This window comes from Megalobrama amblycephala, linkage group LG7, assembly GCF_018812025.1.
Source record: "Megalobrama amblycephala isolate DHTTF-2021 linkage group LG7, ASM1881202v1, whole genome shotgun sequence".
NCBI lineage: Eukaryota > Metazoa > Chordata > Actinopteri > Cypriniformes > Xenocyprididae > Megalobrama > Megalobrama amblycephala.
This window is the reverse complement of record NC_063050.1, coordinates 33336052-33349843: the sequence shown is the minus strand read 5'-3', so window position 1 is coordinate 33349843 and position 13792 is coordinate 33336052. Positions and strand designations below refer to the sequence as shown.

The 13792-nt window shown below is 46.2% G+C and overlaps 1 protein-coding gene across 1 annotated transcript; it reads right to left on the bottom strand.

Annotated features, from left to right (window-relative positions):
* Positions 1–323: 323 nt before the first annotated feature.
* Positions 324–13702, bottom strand: poll (polymerase (DNA directed), lambda). Its single transcript, XM_048197148.1, has 9 exons — positions 13589–13702; positions 13202–13333; positions 11152–11449; positions 10862–10994; positions 10443–10763; positions 3580–3753; positions 2539–2667; positions 1098–1266; positions 324–1007 (listed from the first exon to the last, which is right to left on the bottom strand). Exons 2-9 carry the CDS (start codon positions 13308–13310, stop codon positions 646–648), a joined length of 1695 nt encoding a protein of 564 aa, XP_048053105.1. The 5' UTR covers positions 13311–13333; positions 13589–13702; the 3' UTR covers positions 324–645.
* Between the last annotated feature and the right edge of the window lie 90 nt (positions 13703–13792).

Here is a 13792-nt window from a genome sequence, read left to right as displayed (position 1 = left end):
CTAGAAATGTCACAGTGGAAATAACCGTATTGACAAATTTTGACAATCTGGTAAAACACAGGAAATAAAGATGCTAAACTTTTAAGCCAAAAATGGTTAGTGTTTTTTGTGTTGAGTGAGTCATTTAGGAATTCACTCAACTGATTCCTAAAAACAGTCATTCAGGATGACCAAATCAACAAATGTGTCGACACAACCTATAGACTATAAAGAATGTTTGACAACAAATGACAACAAAAAAGAAGTACTAGTAGTAAAAGTAGTTTTTCTTCCTTTTGCCAACTACTGGACTTGGGGGAAAAAAGGCAATAGAAAAAGTCCCCTCTTGTTCACCAATGAGATGGTTTGCTCATCCAATTTATTCACGAACATCACAAGTTCATACTTTTTGAGGCATTTTAATAATTTATAATTTACGTATTTTAAATAGCATAAATCAAGAGATAATAATTCTCTCATTAAAAAATACATCCAATAAAAAGTTCTTGAAGATCTCTGATGCCATTTGATACAAGGATAAAAACTCAAATTCATCACTACAGAACAACCCTTCATGCACTCCAACATTAAAAATGTGATTACATCATCATGATTCCATAAAATCATAAGGAGTATCCCAAGTAAAATAATATGAATCTAGCCATGTCACCAGTCTCGCTCATGTGGTTCTCTGTAAGGTATGCCCAGGTGTTTGAAGACATCCTTCTCCATCGGTGTGTGTAAAGGAGTTCCCGCCACCAATTTCACGCCACGCTGCCGCACGACAGAACAGTTCAGCGAGTGCTCTGATAGGCTCATGTGTTTGGTCTTAGCCAATGCCCTCATTGATCGATTAAAGTGGGCGGAGCCAGTGAAGTACAGAAGAGCACATGCAAATTCAGCATAGGGCACTACAATGATGTCTAGGCGTCTGTGGCGCTGTGAAGGGCCTGGAAGCCGGCAGATGCCCATGTACTTCTTCTGCTCACCGTTCTCCTCATGGCTAACAAGGTCTTCTGTTAGGAAACCTGGATGGTAAAATAAAAAAAAATAATATGAATTGTGGGTTTATTGAATCAAGCTAAATTATTCTAAATTTCTCTAATATCACAGCATACCACTCTGATGGAGGAAGTGCAACACTTTGCTGAAAACACCCTTGTGCGATTCTCCATCAGGGTGAGTGATGAGAACGTCCACATCTCCACATGTGGTCTTGCCCCTGCGGTATGAGCCACATGCCATAACCACCAGCTGTGTGTCCACACTGTGAGCTGCCTCCTTCACCTGTCAATCACATAATATTCATGTTTGTTAGTTGTATAATTTATTTTGTTCTTATGTAACCATTATTATATAATTGATATCATTTATATACACTACTATTTAAAAGTTTGGGGTGATTTTTTTATTACTACTTTTATTCAGCAAGCATACATTAATCAAAAGTCAAAGAAAAGTCTTTATTACAAAAAACAATTTTAAAAAATGCTGTTCTTTTGAACTTTCTATTCATCACAGAATTAAAAAAACTATCATGGTTTCCACAAAAATATAAAAAATATTAATATTAGAATAATAAAAGGAAATGAGCACCAAATCAGCATTTAGAATGTTTTCTGAAGGGTCATGTGACACTGATGAGTGGAGTAATGATGCTGAAAATTCAGCTTTGCTAACACAGAGGGGGAAAAAAAACATACATTTTAAAATATATTATAATAGAAAATGGTTATTTTAAAATTGTAAAAATATTTCACAATATTACTGTTTTTATTATATTTTTGATCAAATAAATGCAGCTTTGGTGAGCAGAAGAGACATCTTTCAAGAACCTTAAAAAAAATCTTACCAACCACAAATGATTTTTTATAACTTTCCCTCTGGCATAATACGTCATCCTTTTCATTTGGAAAGAAAAACTTGCATTTAAAGACTACAGAAAAAATGAAAATAATTAAAATCACGTTTGTCAGGTTTAAGCAGTGTTGTAAGAACATGATGGTTAAAAATTATTTGTACCTAGCATTCTGGCAATTTGGAGCTGAAACACTGAGAGCACATAAGTTTACCTGCTCTACATATCATTCTGTCAAGATAGGACAGCACATGCTGCACTCATCTGCCCTTTTTATCTATCAGCTCTGTTAAGAGGAAAACTGGGGGCAATTCCAAGTAATAGTAAGAAAACAACTGGCTTGGGCCAAAGACTCCGTAAGGGAGCTCAGGAGCTTCTGACTTATGAAGCGCCAGCTTTCAAGGACTCCCACTTTTCCTATGGGACAACAGACTCACTAACAATCTCTGTTATGTCCATCAGCCAACTGAGAAAGATTGACAGTCTTGCTGCTGCCAACACAATTTTTTTTGTGTGCTTTAGAAATTCAGTTCTATTATTTACTGCTTTGAAAATCAAGTAGATACATTCTTGTTCTTCACAACCGGATGATGTTGTTATGGATAGTAAGAACAAAGGAAATCCCTCTGTTTAATTGCTTGGTTATATTTTTTTTTTCTCTTCTTTTACTGCAGGCCATTTAAAATAAGGTTCGTACAAACCTTTTTCTCGATCGCATTTGCTTCACTTCTCGGCATCCGCTCAAGGAGATCATCATAGTGTTTTAGTCCGATCCTTAGAGTGTGATTCAAAACCGCCTTAGTGCGAATATCCTCCAGTGTGCGAAATCCCTTTGATAGTAAAAGAAATCAAATCATCCATTTAAACGCAAGCGTAAAATATTATGGTTGTTGCTTAATATTATGAAATATTGTACATTCCACAGAGTACAAAGCTGCTGTAAATGTTCTGTACTACTAGTAACATCAAACATTGTCCATCTTGGCTTGAAAATATGGCATTAAAGTGCTGTCTGCAGTCTCTGAGGAGGGTGAAGGCGTTGGAGGGAACCTGGTATAGGCTTGCTTACTTATGAATGGAATGTACTGACAGTTTACAAATGACTTTAATGTCTGAAAAGTGCCCATTGTTTGGACAATCAGTTAATCCGGCTCTAAATTCACATTATTGATTGAAGTTGGCAGAGAGCTGCCTCCATGTTTTTCCTGATTAGTTAACAGGCTCGGAGTCATAGCACTTTTTTTTTGTTGTTGTCATGTACAGTCTAGGGCTGTCATAATCCGAACGGTTTTTTTCCCCCAGAACACACTTATTTAGTGATTATCTGTCATGTACGTGCGAAAATTGTGTCATAATATACAAAAATTGCTTAAAGCAGCTTTTATGGAGTCCCGCATATCACATGGAAGGAATAAATACATATTGTGGCCATGAATTAAGAATTCGTTCCCATGACTTATTAATTCATGGCCTCAATTTATTATTTCTTTCCCTCGTTTTAGCTCAATTCCTAAAACTTGACCACAATTTAAATAAAATGAGGAAACAAATTAAATTTCAATTGTGGGGATGATTTCTTAATTCAATATCTTGCCATGTCATGTGTGGGGCTCCATGTCATTTTGAATAATAATGTTGCTTTACAGTGGCACCTGACACATACAAATGCACATTTTTACACAATTAATATTAAACTTTCAAATTAAACGTTGAACTAGAGTTTCCTTGTATGACAGTCTTACCTGTTGATACCACATCTGTGCAGTCTTGGCCCCAGCACCCCAGATGTTAGTGAACATCTCAAGAACAGGCACTTCCTCCCCAATGTGATCCAGTTTACGCAAGTGCCCACTTTCCATGATTTCCATGATCTTGTCTGCCATGCGTTTACCAATGCCTGGAATTTTACATGCTTCCTATAAATAGAAGTGGTAAAAAAACATGTTTATGTCCAAGTTATTGTTTTTTGTTTGTTTTTTTACTGTATTTTTTAAAATGAATAAAAACTGGTAATGATTATTAAAGAAGCCATATTATGCCCTTTTAAAAAGTGTTGATTTTGTTTTTGGGGTCTACTAGAATAGGTTCCCTTTCGATACTTCACTCGTACTGCGTATGGGGAAAGGTCTCCCTTTTTCCCCGCTGCTGAAGCCTTTTTCAATAACGCAGTGTAACTGCATCGTCATTGGTTCACTCATAGACAAGTTGTTGAACCAATGACGGCGCGGCATAGCTGCGCGACCTATGGCGACAAAGCGCGCGAATATTCCCGCCGAAATGGGCGGGGTTAGGGGCTATATAAGCAGGCGTTTCGCCATAGGATTTCAGTGTTTTCTCCTTCAGCGACGACCTCTACTTCTCTTCGCTGATCTCCGCCTGAAGCCGAAGAAGCTCGCCGCCTTCCTGACAGCTCTCGCCGCCGTCTGAAGAGGCTCCCGCAGCGGACTCGCCTGGACTCGCCGGTTGAGGACAGCGCCGGCGCCCTCACTGACTGCAGCTTCTGCGCCGTCGTCGAGCCGCCGCCTCCCGCTTCCCGCTCCCGGCCGCTTCCTGTGCGTCCCCTGCCGCCATCCGGCGCGCCGCCTGAGAGCTTCACCCGCGGCTTAACGCCGCTCTAAAAGAGCGATTTCAGCGGTTTTCACCGCTTCTAAGAGCTTCCGCGGCCCTCGCCGCTCTACAAAGAGCCACCCAACTGCCGTTTTCACGGCACCGGCGTCTCACGATGCCCCGTCACTCATGTGCTACGTGCAGGGCCCCCCTGCACGATAGCGACGGTCACAGCGAGTGTGTCGCCTGCCTGGGCAAGCCCCATGCGGACGGCGCGCTTGCTGGAGACTCATGCCCGCACTGCGAGTGCATGAGTCTCAGTTCCCTGCGCTCGCGGGTCGCCTTCTTCACGGAGGGCGATCTCGCCGCTCGCGCCCTCCCGTCTCCTTCCTCCCGCGAACCGGCCAGGAAGAGACAGCGGGGTAGAGCGACTCAGCGCCCGGAGTTAGGCGAGCTCACGCCGGCCCAGCCCCCGCGTGCCTCGCCTTCTCCTCCGAGGGAACTCTCTCCCGTCCTGTTCTCTCGCCCTGAGCAGCGTCCCTCTGCCGAAGCAAGTGACCTCGTCTCATTCGGAGGAACAGACGACGAGCAGGATGACTCCATGTCACTTGCGGCTTCCGAAGCGGAAGGATGGGCTGGCGAGCCGGATGACCCCGCTCCCCCGCCTCCCTTGGAGCCCATTGAGCACGGCCAGGGCATGGATGCCGAGCTTTTCCGCATCCTGTCCAGAGCCGTGGAAGAGCTGGACCTCGAGTGGGCCCCTCCAGAGGAGCCATCTCGCGGCCGCCTGGACGAGTGGTTCCTGCCAGGCCGCCGCCAAGCACCTCGCCAGCGCTCAGCGCCCTTTTTTCCTGAGGTCCACGAGGAGCTCACGAAGTCGTGGCGCGCTCCGTATTCCGCCCGCCTTCACACAACGCACCGCTCCGCCCTCACCGCCGTCGACGGCGCCGAAGAGAAGGGATACGAGCACCTGCCACCCCTAGATGAAGCGGTGGCTGCTCACCTCTGCCCTCCCGCGGCTGTGGGATGGAAGACCAAGAGGGCCCTTCCTTCCAAGCCCTGTCGGACCACCTCTACTTTGGCTGGACGGGCTTACACCTCGGCGGGCCAGGCTGCCTCCGCGCTCCATACAATGGCCATATTTCAGGTCTTCCAGGCCAAACTCCTCCGCTCGCTGGACGAGTCTGGAATTGACGCGCCGGCTTTCAAGGACCTTCGCAGCGCCACCGACCTTGCCCTGCGAGCCACGAAGGCTACGGCCCAGGCCATCGGGCGTTCCATGGCCAGCCTGGTAGTGTTGGAGCGCCACCTGTGGCTCAACCTAACGGAGATCAAGGACCTGGATAAGACGGCCTTCTTAGACGCCCCGGTCTCTCCCTCTGGTCTCTTCGGGCCTGCAGTGGACGGCTTCACCGAGCGCTTTACTGCTGCGCAGAAATCGTCTCAGGCTATGAGGCATTTCTTGCCGAAGCGCTCCAGCTCTGCTTCTGCGTCCAGCCGCCCCAGGACTGCGCCGGCTCAGCAGAACAAGCCAGCTCCACCCGCAACACAGGCAGCGCCACCCAAGGAGCATCGCCAGCGCTCGCGCCCTGCGAAGCGCCCTCCCTTCCCGAGACGCCAGGGACCCCGGCCCAAGATTGTGCTGGACCCGGTGCCTCCGAAGTCGTCCTGATTCGTCAGGAAGGAAGAAGATGGGGGATCGTCCCGTTGCGACCGGACAGCCCCCAAAGCTCCCATGAGTAATTTCCCCTCCGCCTCGTTTAATTCCGGGCGTGGGAAACATGCTCCAAGTGATAGCTGGGCCCACACCTGTTGCGCCCACTCCAAACGCCGTTTTCACGGCGAACAATATTTCACCTCATCTAAAAAAGAGCAAATTTCCTCTTCCACCCCTCTCGGTGTACGACCCCCTCAACGGCGGTCTGTCACCCGATATCATTCAACCCCTTGCCACTCGGGCCGAGGCCTGGCAGGCCATCCCCGATGTGTCAGAATGGGTTATGGGGATCGTAACCCAGGGCTACTCGCTCCAGTTTGCACGACGGCCCCCTCGCTTCGGCGGGGTGCTTCAAACCTCGGTCAATCCGGACGACGCTCATGTCCTCCGAGCCGAAGTTATGACGTTGCTAAGAAAGGGAGCTGTGGAAATAGTTTCCCCGACAGAGAGCGAGTCAGGCTTTTACAGCCGCTACTTTCTGGTCCCCAGGAAGGATGGTGGTCTCAGACCCATTCTAGACCTCAGACTTTTGAATCACTCCCTCATGAGACGGAAGTTCAAAATGCTGACGCTGAAACAGATCCTCGCGCACATTTGCCCCGAGGACTGGTTCTGCTCGCTGGACCTGAAGGATGCGTATTTTCACATCCAGATAGCCCCCCGTCACAGACGATTCTTGAGATTCGCATACGAGGGAGTGGCGTACCAATATACGGTCCTGCCCTTCGGGCTGTCTCTGGCTCCTCGCACTTTCACCAAGTGCATGGACGCGGCGCTTTCCCCTCTGAGGCAAATGGGAATCCGGGTCCTGAATTATCTCGACGACTGGCTCATTCTAGCCCGTTCGCGAGCCGAGCTGGAACACCACAGATCCGTGCTCCTCAGCCATTTACAATGTCTGGGTCTCAGGGTCAACTTAGCCAAGAGCTCGCTGTGCCCCACCCAGCGAATCTCGTTTCTAGGGGCAGTTTTCGACTCAGTCCGCATGACGGCAGTAGTCTCGCCGGAGCGTGCTCTAACGATTCAGCAGCTCACGGCCTCGATCAAGAACAAAGCCTGTCTCCCTCTGAAGTTTTTCCAGAGGCTACTAGGGCTGATGGCTTCCGCCTCCCCGGTGCTGCAGCTCGGCCTTCTTCGGATGCGGCCTCTTCAGTACTGGTTGAAGTTCCGGGTTCCTCCCAGCGCCTGGCAGCACGGCCGCTTATGTCTCAAAGTCAATCAGGCCTGTCTTCTAGCCCTGAAACCTTGGATGGACCCTATGTGGTTCAAGCGCGGAGTACCCTTACAGGCGGTCTCACGAAGGACGGTGCTCTCAACGGACGCTTCCAACTCGGGTTGGGGCGCTGTGTGCGAGGGCAGACCGGCCTTCGGCTCGTGGAGTCACGAGGAAAGCCGTCTACACATCAACTGTCTAGAGATGCTAGCAGTGATGAAGGCCCTCCAGTCTTTTCAGGCTCACTTGACAGGACGTCATGTTCTAGTCCGATCGGACAGTATGACAGTGGTGTCATATTTAAACCACCAGGGCGGTCTCTCGTCCAGCCGCTTATGCGCTCTGGCGAAACGTCTTCTGGAATGGGCTCTTCCGAGGCTTCAGTCGCTCAGAGCGACTCATGTTCCTGGCAGGAACAATCTGGGCGCAGACATGTTGTCACGGAGCAACATCCCCTCCGACGAGTGGATGCTCCACCCCCAAGTGGTCCTCAAGATTTGGGAGTTCTTCGGGAGGGCAGAGATAGACCTCTTCGCCTCAGAAGACAACTCTCATTGCCCAACATTTTTCTCGAAGGAAGTCGATGCTCTGGCCCATACATGGCCCAGCACGCTCCTTTACGCCTTCCCTCCGATCGCACTGATCCCTCAGGTCATCAGGCGCATCAGAGAAGACCAACACAGAGTCCTTCTGGTGGCCCCGCTCTGGAGGAACCAAGTTTGGTCCTCGGAGCTGTTCAAGCTCTCCCTGAGAGCCCCGTGGCCGATTCCCCTGAGACGGGACCTCCTCTCTCAGGCAAACAGAACGATCTGGCACCCACAGCCGGAGCTTTGGGCTCTGCACCTCTGGTCCCTCGATGGGAGCCGACCAGCCTCCCCGGGGACGTCCTAAATACCATTTCTCAGGCTAGAGCCCCGTCCACGAGACGCCTCTATGACCAGAAATGGTCGGTCTTTGTTGATTGGTGTTCCTCACGCAACATAGACCCTGTGGAGAGTGACGTATCCTTCATACTGTCTTTCCTCCAAGAACGCTTGGAAATGGGGCGCACCCCTTCTACTCTTAAGGTTTACGTAGCAGCCATTGCGGCGTTCCATGCTCCCATTGCTGGCCAATCAGTGGGACGTAACGGCCTTATAATCCGTTTCCTGAGGGGTGCTAGGCGATTGAATCCTCCTCGCCCCCTCACCGTTCCCACTTGGGACCTCTCGTTGGTCCTCAGGGCCTTAAAGGGAGCCCCCTTTGAGCCAATGGGTTCAGCCGATCTCAGGCCCCTAACGCTAAAAACCGCTCTGCTGTTAGCACTGGCATCGGTTAAGCGCGTTGGCGATTTGCAGGCCCTCTCTGTGAGCCCTGCATGCCTTGAATTTGGGCCTGGAGACTCGAAGGTCGTTCTGAAACCTAGGCATGGCTACGTTCCTAAGGTGCTCTCAACCCCGTTTAGAGCTCAGGTCATCTCGCTTTCTGCTCTTCCTCCCTCGGCGGATGAACGAGAGCTAGAGCTACTCTGCCCAGTCAGGGCATTGAGGACCTATGTGGAGCGATCGCAGCCTTTCAGGCAGTCGGATCAGCTCTTTGTTTGTTTTGGTGGCCGCACCAAAGGGTCTCCGGTCTCAAAACAGTGCCTTTCCCGTTGGATAGTGGACGCTATTAACCTGTGCTACTCCTCACTGGGTGCAGACTGCCCCATAGGAGTCAGGGCCCACTCCACTAGAGGAATGGCTTCCTCGTGGGCTTGGTCCAACGGAGTTTCCATTCAAGACATCTGTGAGGCGGCCGGCTGGTCTTCGCCGTCCACTTTTGTCAGATTCTATCATCTCGATGTCCCGACCTTGCAAGCTCGGGTTCTTTCAGTGTGATTAAGCGGCCTCTGGCGAGTTCCGCCTCACACAACCCCAGGAATTATTTCCTTAAGTGTAACTAGGGTTCGATTAAGGCTTGGCCTTCTCGCTTGTCTTTTGGACCCACTCCCATGTGTCCAATATCAGGCTGTATCGTTCCCAGCCGTGGCACGGCGTGGTTGAATTCGTTCCCCATACGCAGTACGAGTGAAGTATCGAAAGGGAACGTACTCGGTTACTAACGTAACCTCGGTTCCCTGAGATACGGAACGAGTACTGCGTCACTTGCCGTGCCACGAGGCTGCGGCTTCAGGGTCGTCGCTTCAGTCGATTACACTGAAATCCTATGGCGAAACGCCTGCTTATATAGCCCCTAACCCCGCCCATTTCGGCGGGAATATTCGCGCGCTTTGTCGCCATAGGTCGCGCAGCTATGCCGCGCCGTCATTGGTTCAACAACTTGTCTATGAGTGAACCAATGACGATGCAGTTACACTGCATTATTGAAAAAGGCTTCAGCAGCGGGGAAAAAGGGAGACCTTTCCCCATACGCAGTACTCGTTCCGTATCTCAGGGAACCGAGGTTACGTTAGTAACCGAGTACGTTTTCATTCTTGAATGTTCCAAAACTCATTCTTTTTTTTTAACATATTTTACATTGTTGCAGCACCTCTCTTCCCAGTCTGTCAGTAATGATTTGTTTAGTTCTGGTCTGAAAAGCACAATGTGCTCTGATTAGTCAGTTGGACCAGTGTGTTGTGATTGGTCAACTGCTTCATGTGTGTTCTGGAAATGTCAGTCAAGGCCCTTACCATAACAGTGAGTTTCAACACTACTAACGCAACTCAACAAGGCATCATCAACCGTTTTTTTGCATATGGCTTGTGCTGGAATTATTTAAATGAGAATTATTGTAGCGAGTCGTGTACGTTCCCGAAGGAGAACTCAAGTCTACAGTTGAAGCATTTAAAGGAGTTCTGAAACGGTGCTTACTGATATAGACAATAACATCCTTTGGAGTGGACTTTGTGTTTAGTAACTTAGCTGAACTTTTTCATGCTCAAACTGCATTATACATCAAAGAAAGTTGAAAATGTAAAAAAGCATAATAATATTATTTTATTATTATATTATTTTAAATGACTAAATTAATCACTGTTGCATGCTTGGAGCTAGTCTTAATATGCAAACTACCTTTGCAACAGCAACCATATGTGTTCTTAACACAAACAAGCACCTCCATGAACCCTAAAACCTCTAAGGACTCATATGCGTATCAGAACTGACCTCATATGAAGTGATGGGCTTGTGGTAGCTTTTAAGGGCATTGATTGCTTTAGAGTAGCCCAGAGCTCTCCATTTATCGCCCGTGTGCGTATAGGCTTTTGCCAGCGGCTCCAGTTTGTCAGTAATGTGCTTGTTATGGTTCTCCCCTTTAGTCGTGGACGGTTGGGAACAGACCCACTTCCCAGACAAAACTGGATTCTCTGCCAAACTCTGGCACTGGTCTTGGTTGCTCTCAGATGGGTGAACACCACTGATCAAAGCCTCCAGATCATTCTGAGATACACCATCTTCCTCATGGTGCTCCTCCTGAATCTCTGTCACCTGTGAAATGAGTCATATTAAATGCACTGCATGAGGGGAAAAACAAATGATGGATCTTACAAGTGGAGACCATAACCTGCCATCCTTCCCTTTCTTACCGTCTCGGTGAGATTTGCTTGAGGATCCTGGTTTTCAAGGATTTTCAAAGAATCCTGTGCTACTGCTACTGCTACTTCTGGAACTGGGCCGACTGTCGTCTCATTTATATTCTCAGCAGGGGCAACTGTGGGGCTGAAGACATGTTCATTAAGTTTTCATTTCTACACAATTTCCTTCAGAATAAACATTTATACATGTATTGAAACATCAAACAACAAGTGTCTAAATATCATACAGTATGGTGTTAAATAAAATGCCATTACGATTGAGTCTAGACTCCATACCCTACCTCTCAGGAGGAAGGAGGCTGTAGTCTTCAGGGTCTAGTAATCTTTTCTCACTAATGCAGGAGCTCAACCAAGTACATTTGAGCAGCTGAACAGCAGAGGGCAGTCTTTCCACTTTCAGAAGTCTCAGAGCTCTATTACAATCGACTGAATCATCCACCACAATGTGTGTGCAGCTGGGAGAGAATGTGGACACTACCTGTCCTCCATTCTGGGTGATCTGTCGATGAAATATATCACACCTGGCTTTCCCTATACCAGCTGGAACTATGTATATTGTGACTCCTTGGAAAACTGTACCTAAGAAAAAGAAGCAAACACATTTAAAATACAACCACTGCTACTACTCATACCTGAATGGGCTGCACGAAACATGTTGTGAAGGAGGAGGTAAACATACAATTAATTATTAACTATTAATTAATAATTATAATATTCTTCTAAAAATATACTGGAATCAACGGTTGAAATTGTTTCAGAAAAATCTGATAATAGTATAGAAATCAAGCGTAGCTTCAGTTCTGGCAAGTCACGTTTGTCAAGCTTGAATCAGCTGACTCTCAGCTGATCCAAGTCTACTTATAGGAATATGATGCCTATCACAGCATCCCAAATTACCCTCCTCCATCCCCAGATTCTCCTCTCATCTACAGTAAAGACAAATATTACTCTTTGAATCAGACAGTCATTATCTTGATTTATGGTGTTACATGAATGACGTTATTGATTATACATTAAAGGGTTAGTTCACCCAAAAATAAAAAATCTGTCATTTATTACTTACCCTCATGCCGTTCCACACCTGTAAGACCTTCATTCATCTTCAGAACACAAATTAAGATATTTTTGATTAAATCCGATGGCTCAGTGAGGCATGCATAGCCAGTAATGACATTTCCTCTCTCAAGATCCATTAATGTACTAAAAGCATATTTAAATCAGTTCATGTGAGTACAGTGGTTCAATATTAATATTATAAAGTGACGAGAATATTTTTGGTGCGCCAAAAAAAAAAAAAAAAAACGGCTTATTTAGTGATGGCCAATTTCAAAACACTGCTTCAGGAAGCTTCAGAGCGTTATGAATCTTTTGTGTCAAATCATGATTCAGATCACGTGTCAAACCGGCAAACTGCTGAAATCACGTGACGATGGCGCTCCGAACAGCTGATTCGACACGCTGATTCATTATGCTCCTAAGCTTCCTGAAGCAGTGTTTTGAAATTGGCCATCACTATATATGCTGTTATTTTGTTTTTTGGCGCACCAAAAATATTCTCGTTGCTTTATAATATTAATATTGAACCACTGTACTCACATGAACCGATTTAAATATGTTTTTAGTACATTAATGGATCTTGAGAGAGGAAATGTCATTGCTGGCTATGGAGGCCTCACTGAGCCATCGGATTTCAACAAAAATATCTTAATTTGTGTTCCGAAGATTAACGAAGGTCTTACGGGTGTAGAAAGACATGAGGGTGAGTAATTAATGACAGAATTTTCATTTTTGGGTGAATTAACCCTTTAATGACGTATAGAATTTTACTGATATCGTTAACACTTTTATGTTGGTTCTTTTCGATTTATCCTAAGGGTGTCATTACTGCGCTCCCTGCTCTTATACATGCTAGGCTGCATGGACGGGTGGGGAGTTGTTGCCCAGAACAGAAACATATACTGTCATAACTGTATGCTAAGTGTCAATCATCTTTGAAGGTAGTGGTCCTGACAGAACTACTTGTTCTAGTTGTTTCAGTAGGTTGGCTGGTTTCAAAACAAATGGAACTAGGGTAATTAATTATATATACCATTATATTTGGCATAATGGTGATTATTATTAAAACTAATTCAAGGTAACATCCTAAACTATAAAAATGACCGTCAATTTAAAAGGAACAGCTTCACCACTCATCCAAACATACATAATTCAGTGGAAGAAATATGAAGGAAATTTGTCAAAATATTTACATGCAGTAAAATATGGTGCTTCAATCTCTCAAACAGTCCTTGTTGCTCTACTTAAGTGTACTTTGGAAGGAGAATTATGAACCTGTTATTGGTTCAGCGGGCGTCCGCTTGTGGGGAGGCTCGTCCTTCTGATCATTAGGCCTGGGTCTCTTTACTTTAGGGAAGGCTTTCAGGATACCATGACACTCCATTCCGGCCAGGGAAAGGAAAGGAGCTTTAAAAACAACATGATTGGGATCAGTAGGCTTCACATAGCTATAGAAATACACAAATCGAACCTACAGAAGAGTGGCAAGGCCGTTATAGCAGAAATACTATCCGATAAGACTGACTAATGCCCTTATATAGTCAACTAGAGCAGCAAGAGAATAAACGGATTGCTGTATTACAACATATATTAAACGTTATAAATCTTTTAAGGCACAATAATTTATAATAACAGGTTAGAGGACTTAAAAACACTCCATACCATCCCCTTCCAGCTCCTCTTTCTAGGACCAACAATCGAGCATAGACTGTAAAAAAAAAATAGCACACGAGCGTTTTAAACGGATCAACTTCCGGGTCATAGTCAAAACTTTGCGTTTTTTCATTTTAAAAAATGCAAAAAATTAAATTATACATTGATTTTGTACTTAATTCTAATACTTTTCATAGTTGTAATTAAATATTT

Coding starts and splice junctions, on each gene's coding strand:
- poll (XM_048197148.1), bottom strand. CDS start 13,310: ATGGAGTGTCATGGTATCCTGAAAGCCTTCCCTAAAGTAAAGAGACCC. Junction 11,450..13,201: donor GCCCGCTGAACCAATAACAG/GTTCATAATTCT, acceptor TCTTTTTCTTAG/GTACAGTTTTCCAAGGAGTC. Junction 3,754..10,442: donor AGCCCATCACTTCATATGAG/GTCAGTTCTGAT, acceptor TTCTATTTATAG/GAAGCATGTAAAATTCCAGG.